The 12,377-nt window shown below is 42.7% G+C and overlaps 1 protein-coding gene across 1 annotated transcript in view; it reads left to right on the plus strand.

Annotated features, from left to right (window-relative positions):
- The window catches only part of LOC126474692 (transient receptor potential cation channel subfamily V member 5), a 169,240-nt gene that overhangs the window by 44,404 nt on the left and 112,459 nt on the right, over positions 1 to 12,377 (plus strand). The window contains exon 5 of the mRNA XM_050102170.1: positions 4,688 to 4,699. Within this exon, the coding sequence (XP_049958127.1) occupies positions 4,688 to 4,699 (12 nt within the window). The remainder of the gene's footprint in view (positions 1 to 4,687; positions 4,700 to 12,377) is intronic.

A 12,377-nucleotide genomic window follows, 5' to 3' on the forward strand; every position in this document is an offset into this window, starting at 1 on the left:
CCAACTGGGCAGAGCCGGTTTACGTTGGGAAATGACACAGCGGAAGTCATGGTAAACAGAAATACAGTCGCCAGTAAGCTTACTTACATTAGAAAATTTTATTTTATTTGATGAACCGATAGCCATTTAAAGGGACAGGGCTCTTATTTTACTTGTACTTGATTGAACTAGAGACGTTTAAAAATTTGGTGCTGGACTGTGATTCGAATTTGTATCTCCTCTTTCGAGGATCTGAATCTCTCGGAACAGTATAGTTCAGTCATTTCGTTCCTTTTCCCAAGACTGCAATCTTCTCTAGGTCTCCTCCAAAGGTAAGTATGTGGGTCTGAAACCTGATCCAGTACAAAAATATTCATAATTTCATTTCTAGCTTTATCAAGTGCACACCCACCTGCTAGTGAAAATTAACGCGCAATTTCAATGTCTGTTCATGTGTTTCCAACAATGGCAACAGGTGTCGTTATTTCTGGTCAAACACGCACACATCTTACTGTTCATGAGTAAGCAACTGAAACTTAAGCTATATTCGTGGATGCACGGTAGGTGTGCAGTTCGATTGTCGCTTAGGCACAAAAGTTTGTATCCTTATTTTAGATTCAGACACCTAGCGGCTCGTAAGAAAAACCGATACGTAACATTTGATTTTTCTTAGTTAACAATCGGATTACGTGTTGGGTTCGTATCTCCGTCACAGAACTTCACATCATGCACTTCATCTTTAAATGCATGCACACTTTGTTACTTCAGAATGGAGGTATATCAGACATCTTTCGTGGTTCGATAACAGGGACGAAAGGGTCTTGATAGGAGTCACGGTTTATTACAAAAATTGTCGTCTTTTATTTTCAAGTTTAGATTTGGTTACTGGTATTGGCCAAAATTTCGGTAATTCATGACTCTTCATGGCTAATCATCAATATGATGTGATTAGATTAGATTAGATTACATTAGATTAACTCTTGTTCCATAGATCATGAATACGACATTTCGTAATGATATGGAACGTGTCATTTTAATGAAAGATTTCTTTAAATACCTTGATTCAATTTCTTTACAACAATTTTTTACACTCTCTCTCATTGCTTTTTATTTCTCTCTCTCTCTCTCTCACACACAAACACACACACACACACACACACATTCTTTTTTATTTTTATTTGTATGTTGTGCTCGACTATCGGCGAGGCACGAAAACGCCTGTGAATGACTTTCTTAGTTTTGAGTACACTTACGAAAGAAATATAAAAACAACAATGAGAGTTACTGATTTATGATGCTCAGTTTGCAGTCAGTTCTGAGTATTATTAGTAACTACGCTCCAGTCCCTAAACCTAGTTACAGAAAGCGAATCAGACGCATTACGTATTCCAGGCCGTAGCAGCCGTGACTTGGAGACACCAGCTATGGTCACTTCCCAGACCGCTGTAGGATCACATCGGTTCGTCTTCTTCCTGCTGGTACTGTAACTGAGATTTGGCAACAAGGCAACGTATGTTTGGCAACTCTGTGATCGACGAGTTACTTCCTGGTGTGCACGGAATTAAGCCTCAAAGTTCACTTGATTTTACCTGTCATTTCCATTGAATAATCCGAGTTATTATCGCTTGCAGGGTAACAAAAGATTGAAAATTTACGGTTTCCAGCCCAGGAAAGTCGTTGCAGGTGGAAACCGCAATTAATCTCGACATTCAAATAGCGGTTTAAGAGTTCTAGTTACTATTGCCGTCGTAATAGGAAGCTAAGACCCATACCTCCTCGCCAGCTCTGTGCTAACGTGCTGAGCTGTGAAAAAGCGTCTGTTACGGTTCGCAGTTCCAGTCTCACTGACTGTAACGTTTTTATCCCTTCTGTGAAAGAGCTACAAGCAGTCAGATCAAACATCAATAAGGAAATCGCAAGAAAATGCTTTCAGCTCATAGTGCAATGTTGAAAAACTTACAATGCTGCACAACAGGTAAGGCCTCTTTCCGCTGCTGACAAGCGAATTTTGGGTTTCTAGGAATACGTAACTATATTTATGAAATGCCACATTTGCATACCTCTTGAGTATGACACAGCATACCAATTAAACACAGACCCAATCAAAATCTAAGTGAGTAGTATTTTACTAATTCGTGTCGATAGAGGCATGCTTGTTTACAGATACTTTCGTCGTAAGGTTACCATGGTTAGTTTTATTTCATTTCTTATAATACAGTGCACAATTTTCGTAAGGTTTCCTTTAGTGTTGTTAAAACAATAGTAAACATGAGAGAGAAATTAATCATCAACGATATATGCGAATTCTCAGATGTTACCTATGACAGTCTGACAATGCACATGCAGTTTATTGATTACATGCATGTAGAAAACTTGTTCTGAGTTAAAGCTGTCAAACAAAGTTTGAAGAAGAATAAAATATCACTACCACACGACGGCTAATATAGAAAATACTTTTCTGACATATTATGGCACGATGCGCTCTCCCTGCACATGTTCGAGATGCATCTGCTGCCTGCTGTCTATTAAATCTGAATAGAACAAAATGTCACAGTAGTTAGCTCTTTTTCCACATGCGACTACTTTGGGTTGAGAAGTGAAGGGAATTATGTTCAAAGTTCCATTAGATTCATACCTTCAGCAGAGAGCAGAATTGCGTTTTAAAAAATGTAGCACTGAATGTATTCGAACTCGCGACATCTTATCTATGCTACAAGCTGACACGTAGCTACAGCAGCTCCAGAGCTCGGTAACTATTCCTCCAGAACTTTTGGATTCCACAGCACTGTGAGATTATGCATATGGCCAGGTCTTGACTTCTGAGAGACAAACAGTTACAGCTTTTCTTTTGGACTGAACGACGTTTTCTAGTAACAGATAGCGCAATAGAATAGCTCAAGTGGAAAGGAACACTTCCTATTTCAACTTCTGCATCCTACACTGTTGGCAGTTGTGTGTAGGTGGCAGTTACGTGATTTTATTTCTGTGATTACAAAATAGTCGAATGTATGCACTGGGTAGCCGAGGCAGCTAGTTCATGGTGATTCGGTCAACCAAGTAAATGAATTTACTGAACATGCTGCAAATTACTACAGGGAGCCTGTGTGTCAGAATTCTCATCCAGTGTGGCGCAACTGCGTTACGATAGAAAAATGACTCGCAGAGAAGAGGATTTCGTGGTCTGTTGGACGGATGGTAGGTTGTTATACCTATGGTCTGGGTTCGATTCCCACTTCTGTCAATGATTTTAGATAGGGAGAGACAGATTCCATTCTCTCCTGGCTACACCAAGTGAGGAGATATAATGGCTGCGTGGTCTGAAAATTCACATTAAAGATGATATTCCTTCTTTACCAAGTAGGCGGTAGGTTGAACCACAATAAAGTCTGGAGTGGCGACATGTAGAAACTCTATCACCAGTAACCTTTCTTATACTAGTTATTTATTTCAAGTGACGACACAAACGCTATGTATGGTCACAGGACACTTATTCCATCTTTTATTTGAGCTTCTGTATGTCGATAAAATTGGTTCTAAACTGGGAATGCAACTCAGACCGCCCTTAACGCGGAATTTGATCCCTTCGTGGCAATACAGCTCGGCTACAATTTGTTGTTTGTTCAAAACTGCAGATTCCTCAACACCTTCACATATTACGCGTGAATGGGATCGAATCCTGGCCCGGCACTAAAGATTTAATTATGTATTATCAAGCTCTATCATGAGAACACCTATCTGCTGGTGGATAATAATTTTGATTTTTAATGTATTTTCATTCGTTGTCAACACTAACGATATCTGACGTTTTTAACTCCCAGTGAGACACAGAACTATTTGCGAGATGACTGTAAGTTCAAGATGCTATTCTGAGCAGCTGGTGGAGAAAAATTCGGTAGCTGACGTCTCTTTGTGTGCAGTCAACAACGATATGTGTGGGGCTCTATTCCCAGTGAGCGCTGAACTCTTCGTCATATTATTTCAGTTCGTCGTGTCATTTAATGTTCATACATATTCTCAACTAGCTGCTCGTGGATAACTTTAATTTTTAATGTCATTTTGTGTTAAATAGTTCAAATGGTTCAAATGGCTCTGAGCACTATGGGACTTAACTTCTAAGGTCATCAGTCCCCTAGAACTTAGAACTACTTAAACCTAACTAACCTAAGGACATCACTCACATCCATGCCCGAGGCAGGATTCGAACCTGCGACCGTAGCGGTCACGCGGTTCCAGACTGAAGCGCCTAGAACCGCACGGCCACACCGGCCGGCCCCCACCATCTGGTATCAATGCATTACCCTATCATCCATTATATATAATCATTTTCATAGTACACTTGATATTATAGATGAGTAGGACACAAGACAGGACATGGATAATGTCCGTTTGACGTCAACAGTGTGTAACATTTTACTTTTTTTGAATAGGACAATGTTCCTCTCCAATAATTTTTAGATTAGTTACAATAAGTTTACGCTGCACGAGAATTCGGTTGTATTTTTCAATATGTGGTCTGTTGTCGGTTTGAAGGCCTTCCATAACATCGGCAACGTCGTGCAACTCCACCGAGGGCTGTCTGGAGTAGGGTGGAGATAGCAATGTGAAAGTTGCGAGCTGTCGAAGACGATCTTCATATTCCTAATGCGATTAGGACATCGCATACTCTTGACGACGTTTAGCACCTGTGCAGTCAGTCACCCAATTTCAGAATTCATTTTGAGTAATCCTGCTAAATTCCCTAAATATTGTCTTTTTATATTGATGAGTAATATGGATAGTCGTCACGTTCATGTGCCGTCTACAACGCAAATTTAATGTTAATATCCTAGGAACTAACCTGCAATACGTTTTGTATTTCATAATCGGAACTATCTGCATTAACCGTCATCAGAGCAATGTCAGGGAACAGAATGCAGCAGTGCCTTGCTACCTACTTGAGGACCTGCTTGAGTCGTGTTCTAAGGAAAGGGTAGTTGCTGGTTCACATTATATTACACTAGCGAGAAGTACCGACTTTTCCTTTTCTCTGCAAACATCCAGAACTAAATTCAGTAACTAAATGCTAAGAATATATTTGCATTGTGCCAACTCAAAGATCAATAGATATGGATATAGATATAGATACAGATTTTTATATTTAAAGCCATTCTCGTTCTGCGTTGGAATAAACATCATTCATTATTTGCTTGTTCTTGTTACGATTGTTATTGTCATTCTCTCACTCGCAAGAGTTTTCGCATTCCTATTTGGTATCGATGCACATGAAGAGTGGCTATGAAAGAAGGGAATACTGAATGTTACGTCATGCAGAATACACTCATTTACTTCGGCTCCTCGTGATCTACGCTACAGGAGAAGTGAGATACATAAAGTTGACAGTGTGAGGACAGACCTGGTAGCACAACTGTGCAACTACACAGTGTTACCAGATAAAATGGTGCTGCGGAATCGACAGTGTAGTACGGACTTTGCCACAGTAGCAGACAGCTGGTAATTTAGGACCATGACCGTGGATTACACTTTGGTCAGTGCTGGTTAGAGTGCTGCAACTGTAAATGGAAGGCTTTGTTTGATAGTCTTATGCTGATGCTGTCTGAATAAATTATGCCATTGGATACAAAGCGGTTTAGTTTTGAGACCTAACCCACGAGGGGGGAAGGCACAGTGGTCTGCTTCAGGAATTCCAAGCAATAAAACACAAAAAACAACCCAGGAAGGGAGACATGCATTTGGAATTTGTTCATCGTTACGGGGTCAAACAAGAGGGTAACATTACTGAAACAATGATCGGGCTACTTAGTATATAATAGAGCATACAGATTTCAAGGACGAAACGTATGAAGACGCAGACTTCCTCGTTATCAATATGTGCGGCATATCTTTCGTGTTAACGAAAGTAAATTCCCGCTTTACCTCTTCTTACGTGTCAAATGAAATGAATGCCATGAGGAATAGACTATTTGTTGACTGCGTCTCTTCTTGCTTCCATCCTTACCAACATATTTCTTCATTCTCGTGGTAATCATGACATTCTATGTGTATGCTGCAAAAGATTGCAAGTGGACAAATTCGACATCGAGGTGCAAAGCGTTATATTCAATTCGAATAAGCTTCCGGTGTATTTTTACTTCGTTTGTATTTTTAGATGATTATGAACGTTACGGAAAATTATCTCACATGCTTTATGTTGAATGAGAAACATTGAATGATCCGTTTTGCTTTCCCTACGTTGAAATGATATAATGTCGGCGTCAACAGCCTTCTTCCACACCGGAAGCTGAAACTTGTATCATTCTGGATTAATGATAATTGAATGTCTCATATGTACACATAGCCCAGAAGGCAACGTCAGAAACCATCAGGGGAGAACGCCGCATAAAAACCAAACGTGCGCACGCGTCTCCACTCTGAAGAACCGTATCGGAGAATCACGGCAAGCATTTCGCTGAAGAGCTGCCTCGTCAGAGAGCCTAGAAATGGCAGCGTCGTAGCAAGTATTTGTCAACACTCTGATAGTGCATTTACTCCCGGGTGTAGGTCGGCGTTACCTCGCTAAATTCACTTGACATTCGTTTTCCACATCGAAGACTCGTACGATATAATCCACTGCAAGATGACACAATTAGAAAGTATATTTAATTTCTGGACTCCAAGAATGGCGTTCTTCACATAAGTAACACCTGTTTGTGTGTGCATTCGGGAGGACGACGGTGCAATCCCGCGCCCGGCCATCCTGATTTAGGTTTTCAATGATTTCCCTAAATCGCTTCAGGCAAATGCCGGGATGGTTCCTTAGGAAGGGCACGGCCGATTTCCTTCCCCATCCTTCCCTAATCCGAGCTTGTGCTCAGTCTCTAATGACATCGTTGTCGACGGGACGTTAAAACAGTAATCTCCACCTCCTCTGTTCGTGTGTTTAAGGTTGCGTTTTGAGGCTCAGGCAACATCGCAGTGACTATATTCCGCCTCTGGCCGCCAGTGTGTCGTTAGCTCAGAGGTTCCCTTGTGCGTTGCAGTGCTTGTACTATAAGACATAGCAGTTCGAATCACGGTAGAAGCCGCTGAGTACAACCTTTTATTTTCCATTTTAATTAATGGAGTTGCAAACTGCTAGTAAAAATTTCTTATGCGAAATCTGAAGAATGCCTTTAAACATCAATCTTCGTCCGATTTCGACTTAGTAAATTAAGTTAATATCATGGATTTCTGCTTTGCGAATTCCAAGGTGCTTCACTGTAAAATAGACCCTGAAAAGATTCAAACCGACTGTCAACGATATAAATTTGAGCTTTGTTCGTCATATAGGTCTAACATGTCAGAAGGTTGTTTATGAAGTGCACATGTTCATTAATGTAGTTCCCTTCTTCTAAATTTTTGCAATAGCATTTAACTGTAGACGTTTTCTAACACCGGCGTTAGCAGTTCCTTTCCGTTCTCTGAAACCTTCAAAACGACAAATTTTTCTGGTTTAAATCTGATGACCTTAACTATCACTTCCGATCAACAATAAATACTTCATGAACCCATACATGGAACTCCAAATGTGCAGTGTTCCTGCACTGCTACAGAGCATGCATTGCAAGGTATTCACACAGTTTATCGCATAGACTTACCATAAGGAATGAAACAAGAACTGCAATACACTTTACACCACAGACGCTCACTCTGGCTTGACGAAAACATCCAAACATTGACCAAAAGTTGCACAAATAATTGAGTTTGAAAGGAAAAGAAACGAGGTATGAAGCATTTATAAATTCATCGAATGTAGTGAGGTGGTTTAATTTCGTCCCAGTCTATAAAATTAATTTCGGGCCATACTCAGCTCTTGCCGATTAATGTAATATAATACCCGCCTACTAATCAGGGCGTCTGTCTCCGTTGCTTTTGAGCGTGAATGGAAATTGTAGAAATTTTCTGTGGAGCAACATTTAATAATAAAGCGTTTTAAATCATCAAAAGTGATGAGCGGTAGCAGGCGCTTTCGATAAAGAACGGGGGAGTGCAGCGCCGCTGCTGTCGCCACGGCCGCTGCCAGTAGCCAGCAAATGGATCCCGGAGCTTTGCCGCATACGGCGTCCAGAGGAGGACAGTCTGCAGGAAATCTGCCGCAAAATCGTTACTGGATAAAATTTTGATATCGGTGTGTCACAAAGCGAAATAGATTGAATCTGCGCTACCATTACATTCACGTCTTCAGCATTCAGACAGAAGAGGCTATAAAAATATTTTATGCCAGCTGCTCTCGATCCACTGACATTATGAACAGAAACAACACACGCTACCGCTAGACCACAGGCGTAATCAGACTAGAGTTTCTCTGTCATGGGACAAGTTTTCCTCCAGGAAGTGCTGCAGTCTACAGTGTTGCCAGATTGTGCAGATAACCGGACTTAGAGAATTAGCGAGTTGGCCAGTTTTTTTGTCCCATGTCGCGATCGGCGCGGACTTAGCCTCTGAAGCGGCCGGCCGCCGGTCAAGTTTTATGTCAAAGAGTGTACCTGGCGCGCCAACGTCCAAAGGCTTCTCCGCAGTCATTTCCGGTACGGTTCTCCTCTTGCTACCTGCGACGGTCGTTCGCTGCAGTACGGGAAGCCAGGATCCGTTTACCTTAAGGCTTTCCTCTTTCTTGTTCAAACTATTCGAGTGTTTTCGTATTTCCACAGCTTCTCTGAACAAGAGCGTGTGATAGTGCTTCTCTACAGCCAGAACTTCCGTGTCGGCGAATTTTATTACGTGGTCGGTCTCATTCAGTGCGTGCTCTGCCACGGCCGATTTCTCCACCTGCCCCAACCTGCAATGTCGTTTATGCTCTTTGATCCTGGTGTTAATGGATCGTCCAGTCATTCCGACAGAAACTTTTCCGCATGTGCATGGTATACGGTATATTCCCGACATTGTAAGTGGGTCTCTTTTCTCCTTCGCCGATCTAAGACACTCTTTGATCTTCCTTGTCGGTTTGAAAATCGTCTTTACGCCATGTTTGCGCAATATACGGCCGATTCTGTCCGTCACTCTGGGAATGTAGGGCAGAAAGGCCGTACCCGACATTTCTTTTTCTGGTTCCTTACTTCGCCGAGTGTTTGGCTCTGTTACACTTCTAATATAATTTGTGGAGTACCCATTGCTCCTCAGGACAGTTTCCAGGTGTTGCATTTCTCGTTTGAGGTGTTGCGGCTCACATATTCGTCCTGCTCTCGTTACGAGCGTACTAATCATGCCTCTTTTCTGGCTCGGGTGGTGGTTTGACAGTTTGTGCAGGTATCGGTCCGTGTGTGTCGGTTTTCGATACACACTGTGTCCCAGGTTTTCGCCGTCCCTTGTGACCAACGCATCTAGAAATGGCAGTTTCTTGTCCTTTTCTACTTCCATGGTAAATGTTATGTTGGCATGGAGGCTGTTCAAGTGTCTTAGGAAGTCACCGAGGTGCTTGCGGGAAAATGCCAACACCGAAGCAGCCATTCGGACCCTTCCTTGTGAAAGGGCAGAGGAAATACGCACTGAAGCAGCCAGGATACTGCGCCGAGCAAAACCACCAGCTTGCAACCTGAAGAGAGAGGAGGTACAAGCCATTAAGAATCTCAACGCCGACAAGAGTATATTGGTACTGCCTGCCGATAAGGGGAATGCGACCGTCGTAATGAAGACCGAAGATTATGAGCAAAAGATCCGAGACCTATTAGATCCGACGACGTACCGAAAACTAAGCGCAGATCCGACGCAGCGTATCACACGGAATACGAATCGATTAATCAAGGCGTCTTCTCTGCCGGCGGACATACAGAGAAACCTGCGCAACACGGAAGCCCTACCACCTCGGCTGTATGGATTGCCCAAGATCCATAAGAACAACGTTCCACTGAGACCGATCGTTAGCGCTCCTGGATCACCGACATATAAACTGGCAAAACACTTGTTCTCTCTGCTCCAGCCACACGTGGGGAAGACCGACACATACATTAAGGACTCAGGACATTTCATTGAGAAGCTTAAGAAACTGAAACTTGCACCAAACGACATCCTGGTCAGCTCTGATGTTGTTTCGTTATTTACGAAAGTGCCACTCAGTGACGCTCTGGAGCACATCGGTTCCATTTTCCCGCAAGCACCTCGGTGACTTCCTAAGACACTTGAACAGCCTCCATGCCAACATAACATTTACCATGGAAGTAGAAAAGGACAAGAAACTGCCATTTCTAGATGCGTTGGTCACAAGGGACGGCGAAAACCTGGGACACAGTGTGTATCGAAAACCGACACACACGGACCGATACCTGCACAAACTGTCAAACCACCACCCGAGCCAGAAAAGAGGCATGATTAGTACGCTCGTAACGAGAGCAGGACGAATATGTGAGCCGCAACACCTCAAACGAGAAATGCAACACCTGGAAACTGTCCTGAGGAGCAATGGGTACTCCACAAATTATATTAGAAGTGTAACAGAGCCAAACACTCGGCGAAGTAAGGAACCAGAAAAAGAAATGTCGGGTACGGCCTTTCTGCCCTACATTCCCAGAGTAACGGACAGAATCGGCCGTATATTGCGCAAACATGGCGTAAAGACGATTTTCAAACCGACAAGGAAGATCAAAGAGTGTCTTAGATCGGCAAAGGAGAAAAGAGACCCACTTGCAATGTCGGGAATATACCGTATACCATGCACATGCGGAAAAGTTTCTGTCGGAATGACTGGACGATCCATTAACACCAGGATCAAAGAGCATAAACGACATTGCAGGTTGGGGCAGGTGGAGAAATCGGCCGTGGCAGAGCACGCACTGAATGAGACCGACCACGTAATAAAATTCGCCGACACGGAAGTTCTGGCTGTAGAGAAGCACTATCACACGCTCTTGTTCAGAGAAACTGTGGAAATACAAAAACACTCGAATAGTTTGAACAAGAAAGAGGAAAGCCTTAAGGTAAACGGATCCTGGCTTCCCGTACTGCAGCGAACGACCGTCGCAGGCAGCAAGAGGAGAACCGTACCGGAAATGACCGCGGAGAAGCCCTTGGACGTTGGCGCGCCAGGTACATATAGTCTGCGCCCGCGAGCTCGGCTCCAGTTCACCACCGGCAATGGAGGGTGAAGCTTTGACAATGCCAACCACTCGTGCTGGCGAAACGTCAGAAAAATCATTAGATGAACGTCGGCCGAAGAACCCGAGACAGAAGCCTAGGCAGTTTGTGAAAAACAATAACTTCATTTTCATTAAACAGTTGTAGTAGTTCTCAATAATGTTCATCAAAAGAAATTATTTCTCTTTCAAACATGTTTTATAGCTTCTACAGTACTCATTTTCTTGCTCATTGTGTTTTCAAAGTAATTAAGGCAGCCATTAATAAGTTGCTTATTATTTCTTAAAAATGTTACTATTCCACCAAACTCCAAGCATAGCAAATCTGAATATTTGTCTGTCGCATAAAAAATAAGTTTTGTGAGCCCAAACATGATATTCAAAACTGTCAGTATCAAATCAATGAGAATGACATTAAATAAACATCTACTTTAACTGAATCTATTGTTGACAAAAGGCTTCTATGACCTAATGCTAAACATCAAAACTCTTAGACAACTTGATGTAAAATGAAGAAATACAACTCTCATTCTATTGTGCATATATATGGTGACAGATCTAGGAATCCTGCACAAGGTTCAAGATATGGTAGGCGTTTATCCTTTTTAAGCAAGGCAAAACTCGTTCACCTCACAAACAACGAACATTCAAATGCTATTTCTCAATGAGAAACCAGCTACATAATCATTTCTTATACACAGAAAACACTTCGTGTGGTTGCACTGAAACGCTATTTGCATATCCAAGGATGTTGACGTGTGCTGCTTGCCACCTTCGTGACGTTGCAACTGAGCAGCGGTACAAGTTACGACATTTTATACTGACATACGTATAACCTACTAATGTTACTACTGTGTCCACAGTACCGGCCATCTGAGGCTGCACTCCGTGTGGGAGTCGAAGTTGGATTTTAGCGTGTCGGCAAAAAAACACAGTTCTGTAAACTGTATTGAACTGGCGTATACACTCCAAATAGTGAGATCTTGACTCTGCAGCGGAGTGTGCGCTGATATGAAACTTCCTGAGAGATTAAACCTGTGTGCCGGACCGCGACTCGAACTCGGGACCTTTGCCTTTCGCTGGCAAGTGCTCTGCAATATGAGCTCTTGCCCGCGAAAGGTCCGGCACACAATTTTAATCTGCCAGGAAGTTTCACTCCAAGTAATAGTTGCAGCGCAGTAAAAGGAGGCCTCGGATCTCCACCATCTAAAGGAAAGTGCCCTAAAATGGACTCCTCCCTAAAGCAGACCCCTAGGCTCTTGGCTTTGCACTCTTCTGAACTCTCGTGGGACCAAGTTTAAACAGCAGTTTACGCTT

The sequence above is a fragment of the Schistocerca serialis genome, chromosome 4 (assembly GCF_023864345.2).
Source record: "Schistocerca serialis cubense isolate TAMUIC-IGC-003099 chromosome 4, iqSchSeri2.2, whole genome shotgun sequence".
In the NCBI taxonomy this organism is placed as follows: Eukaryota; Metazoa; Arthropoda; class Insecta; order Orthoptera; family Acrididae; genus Schistocerca; species Schistocerca serialis.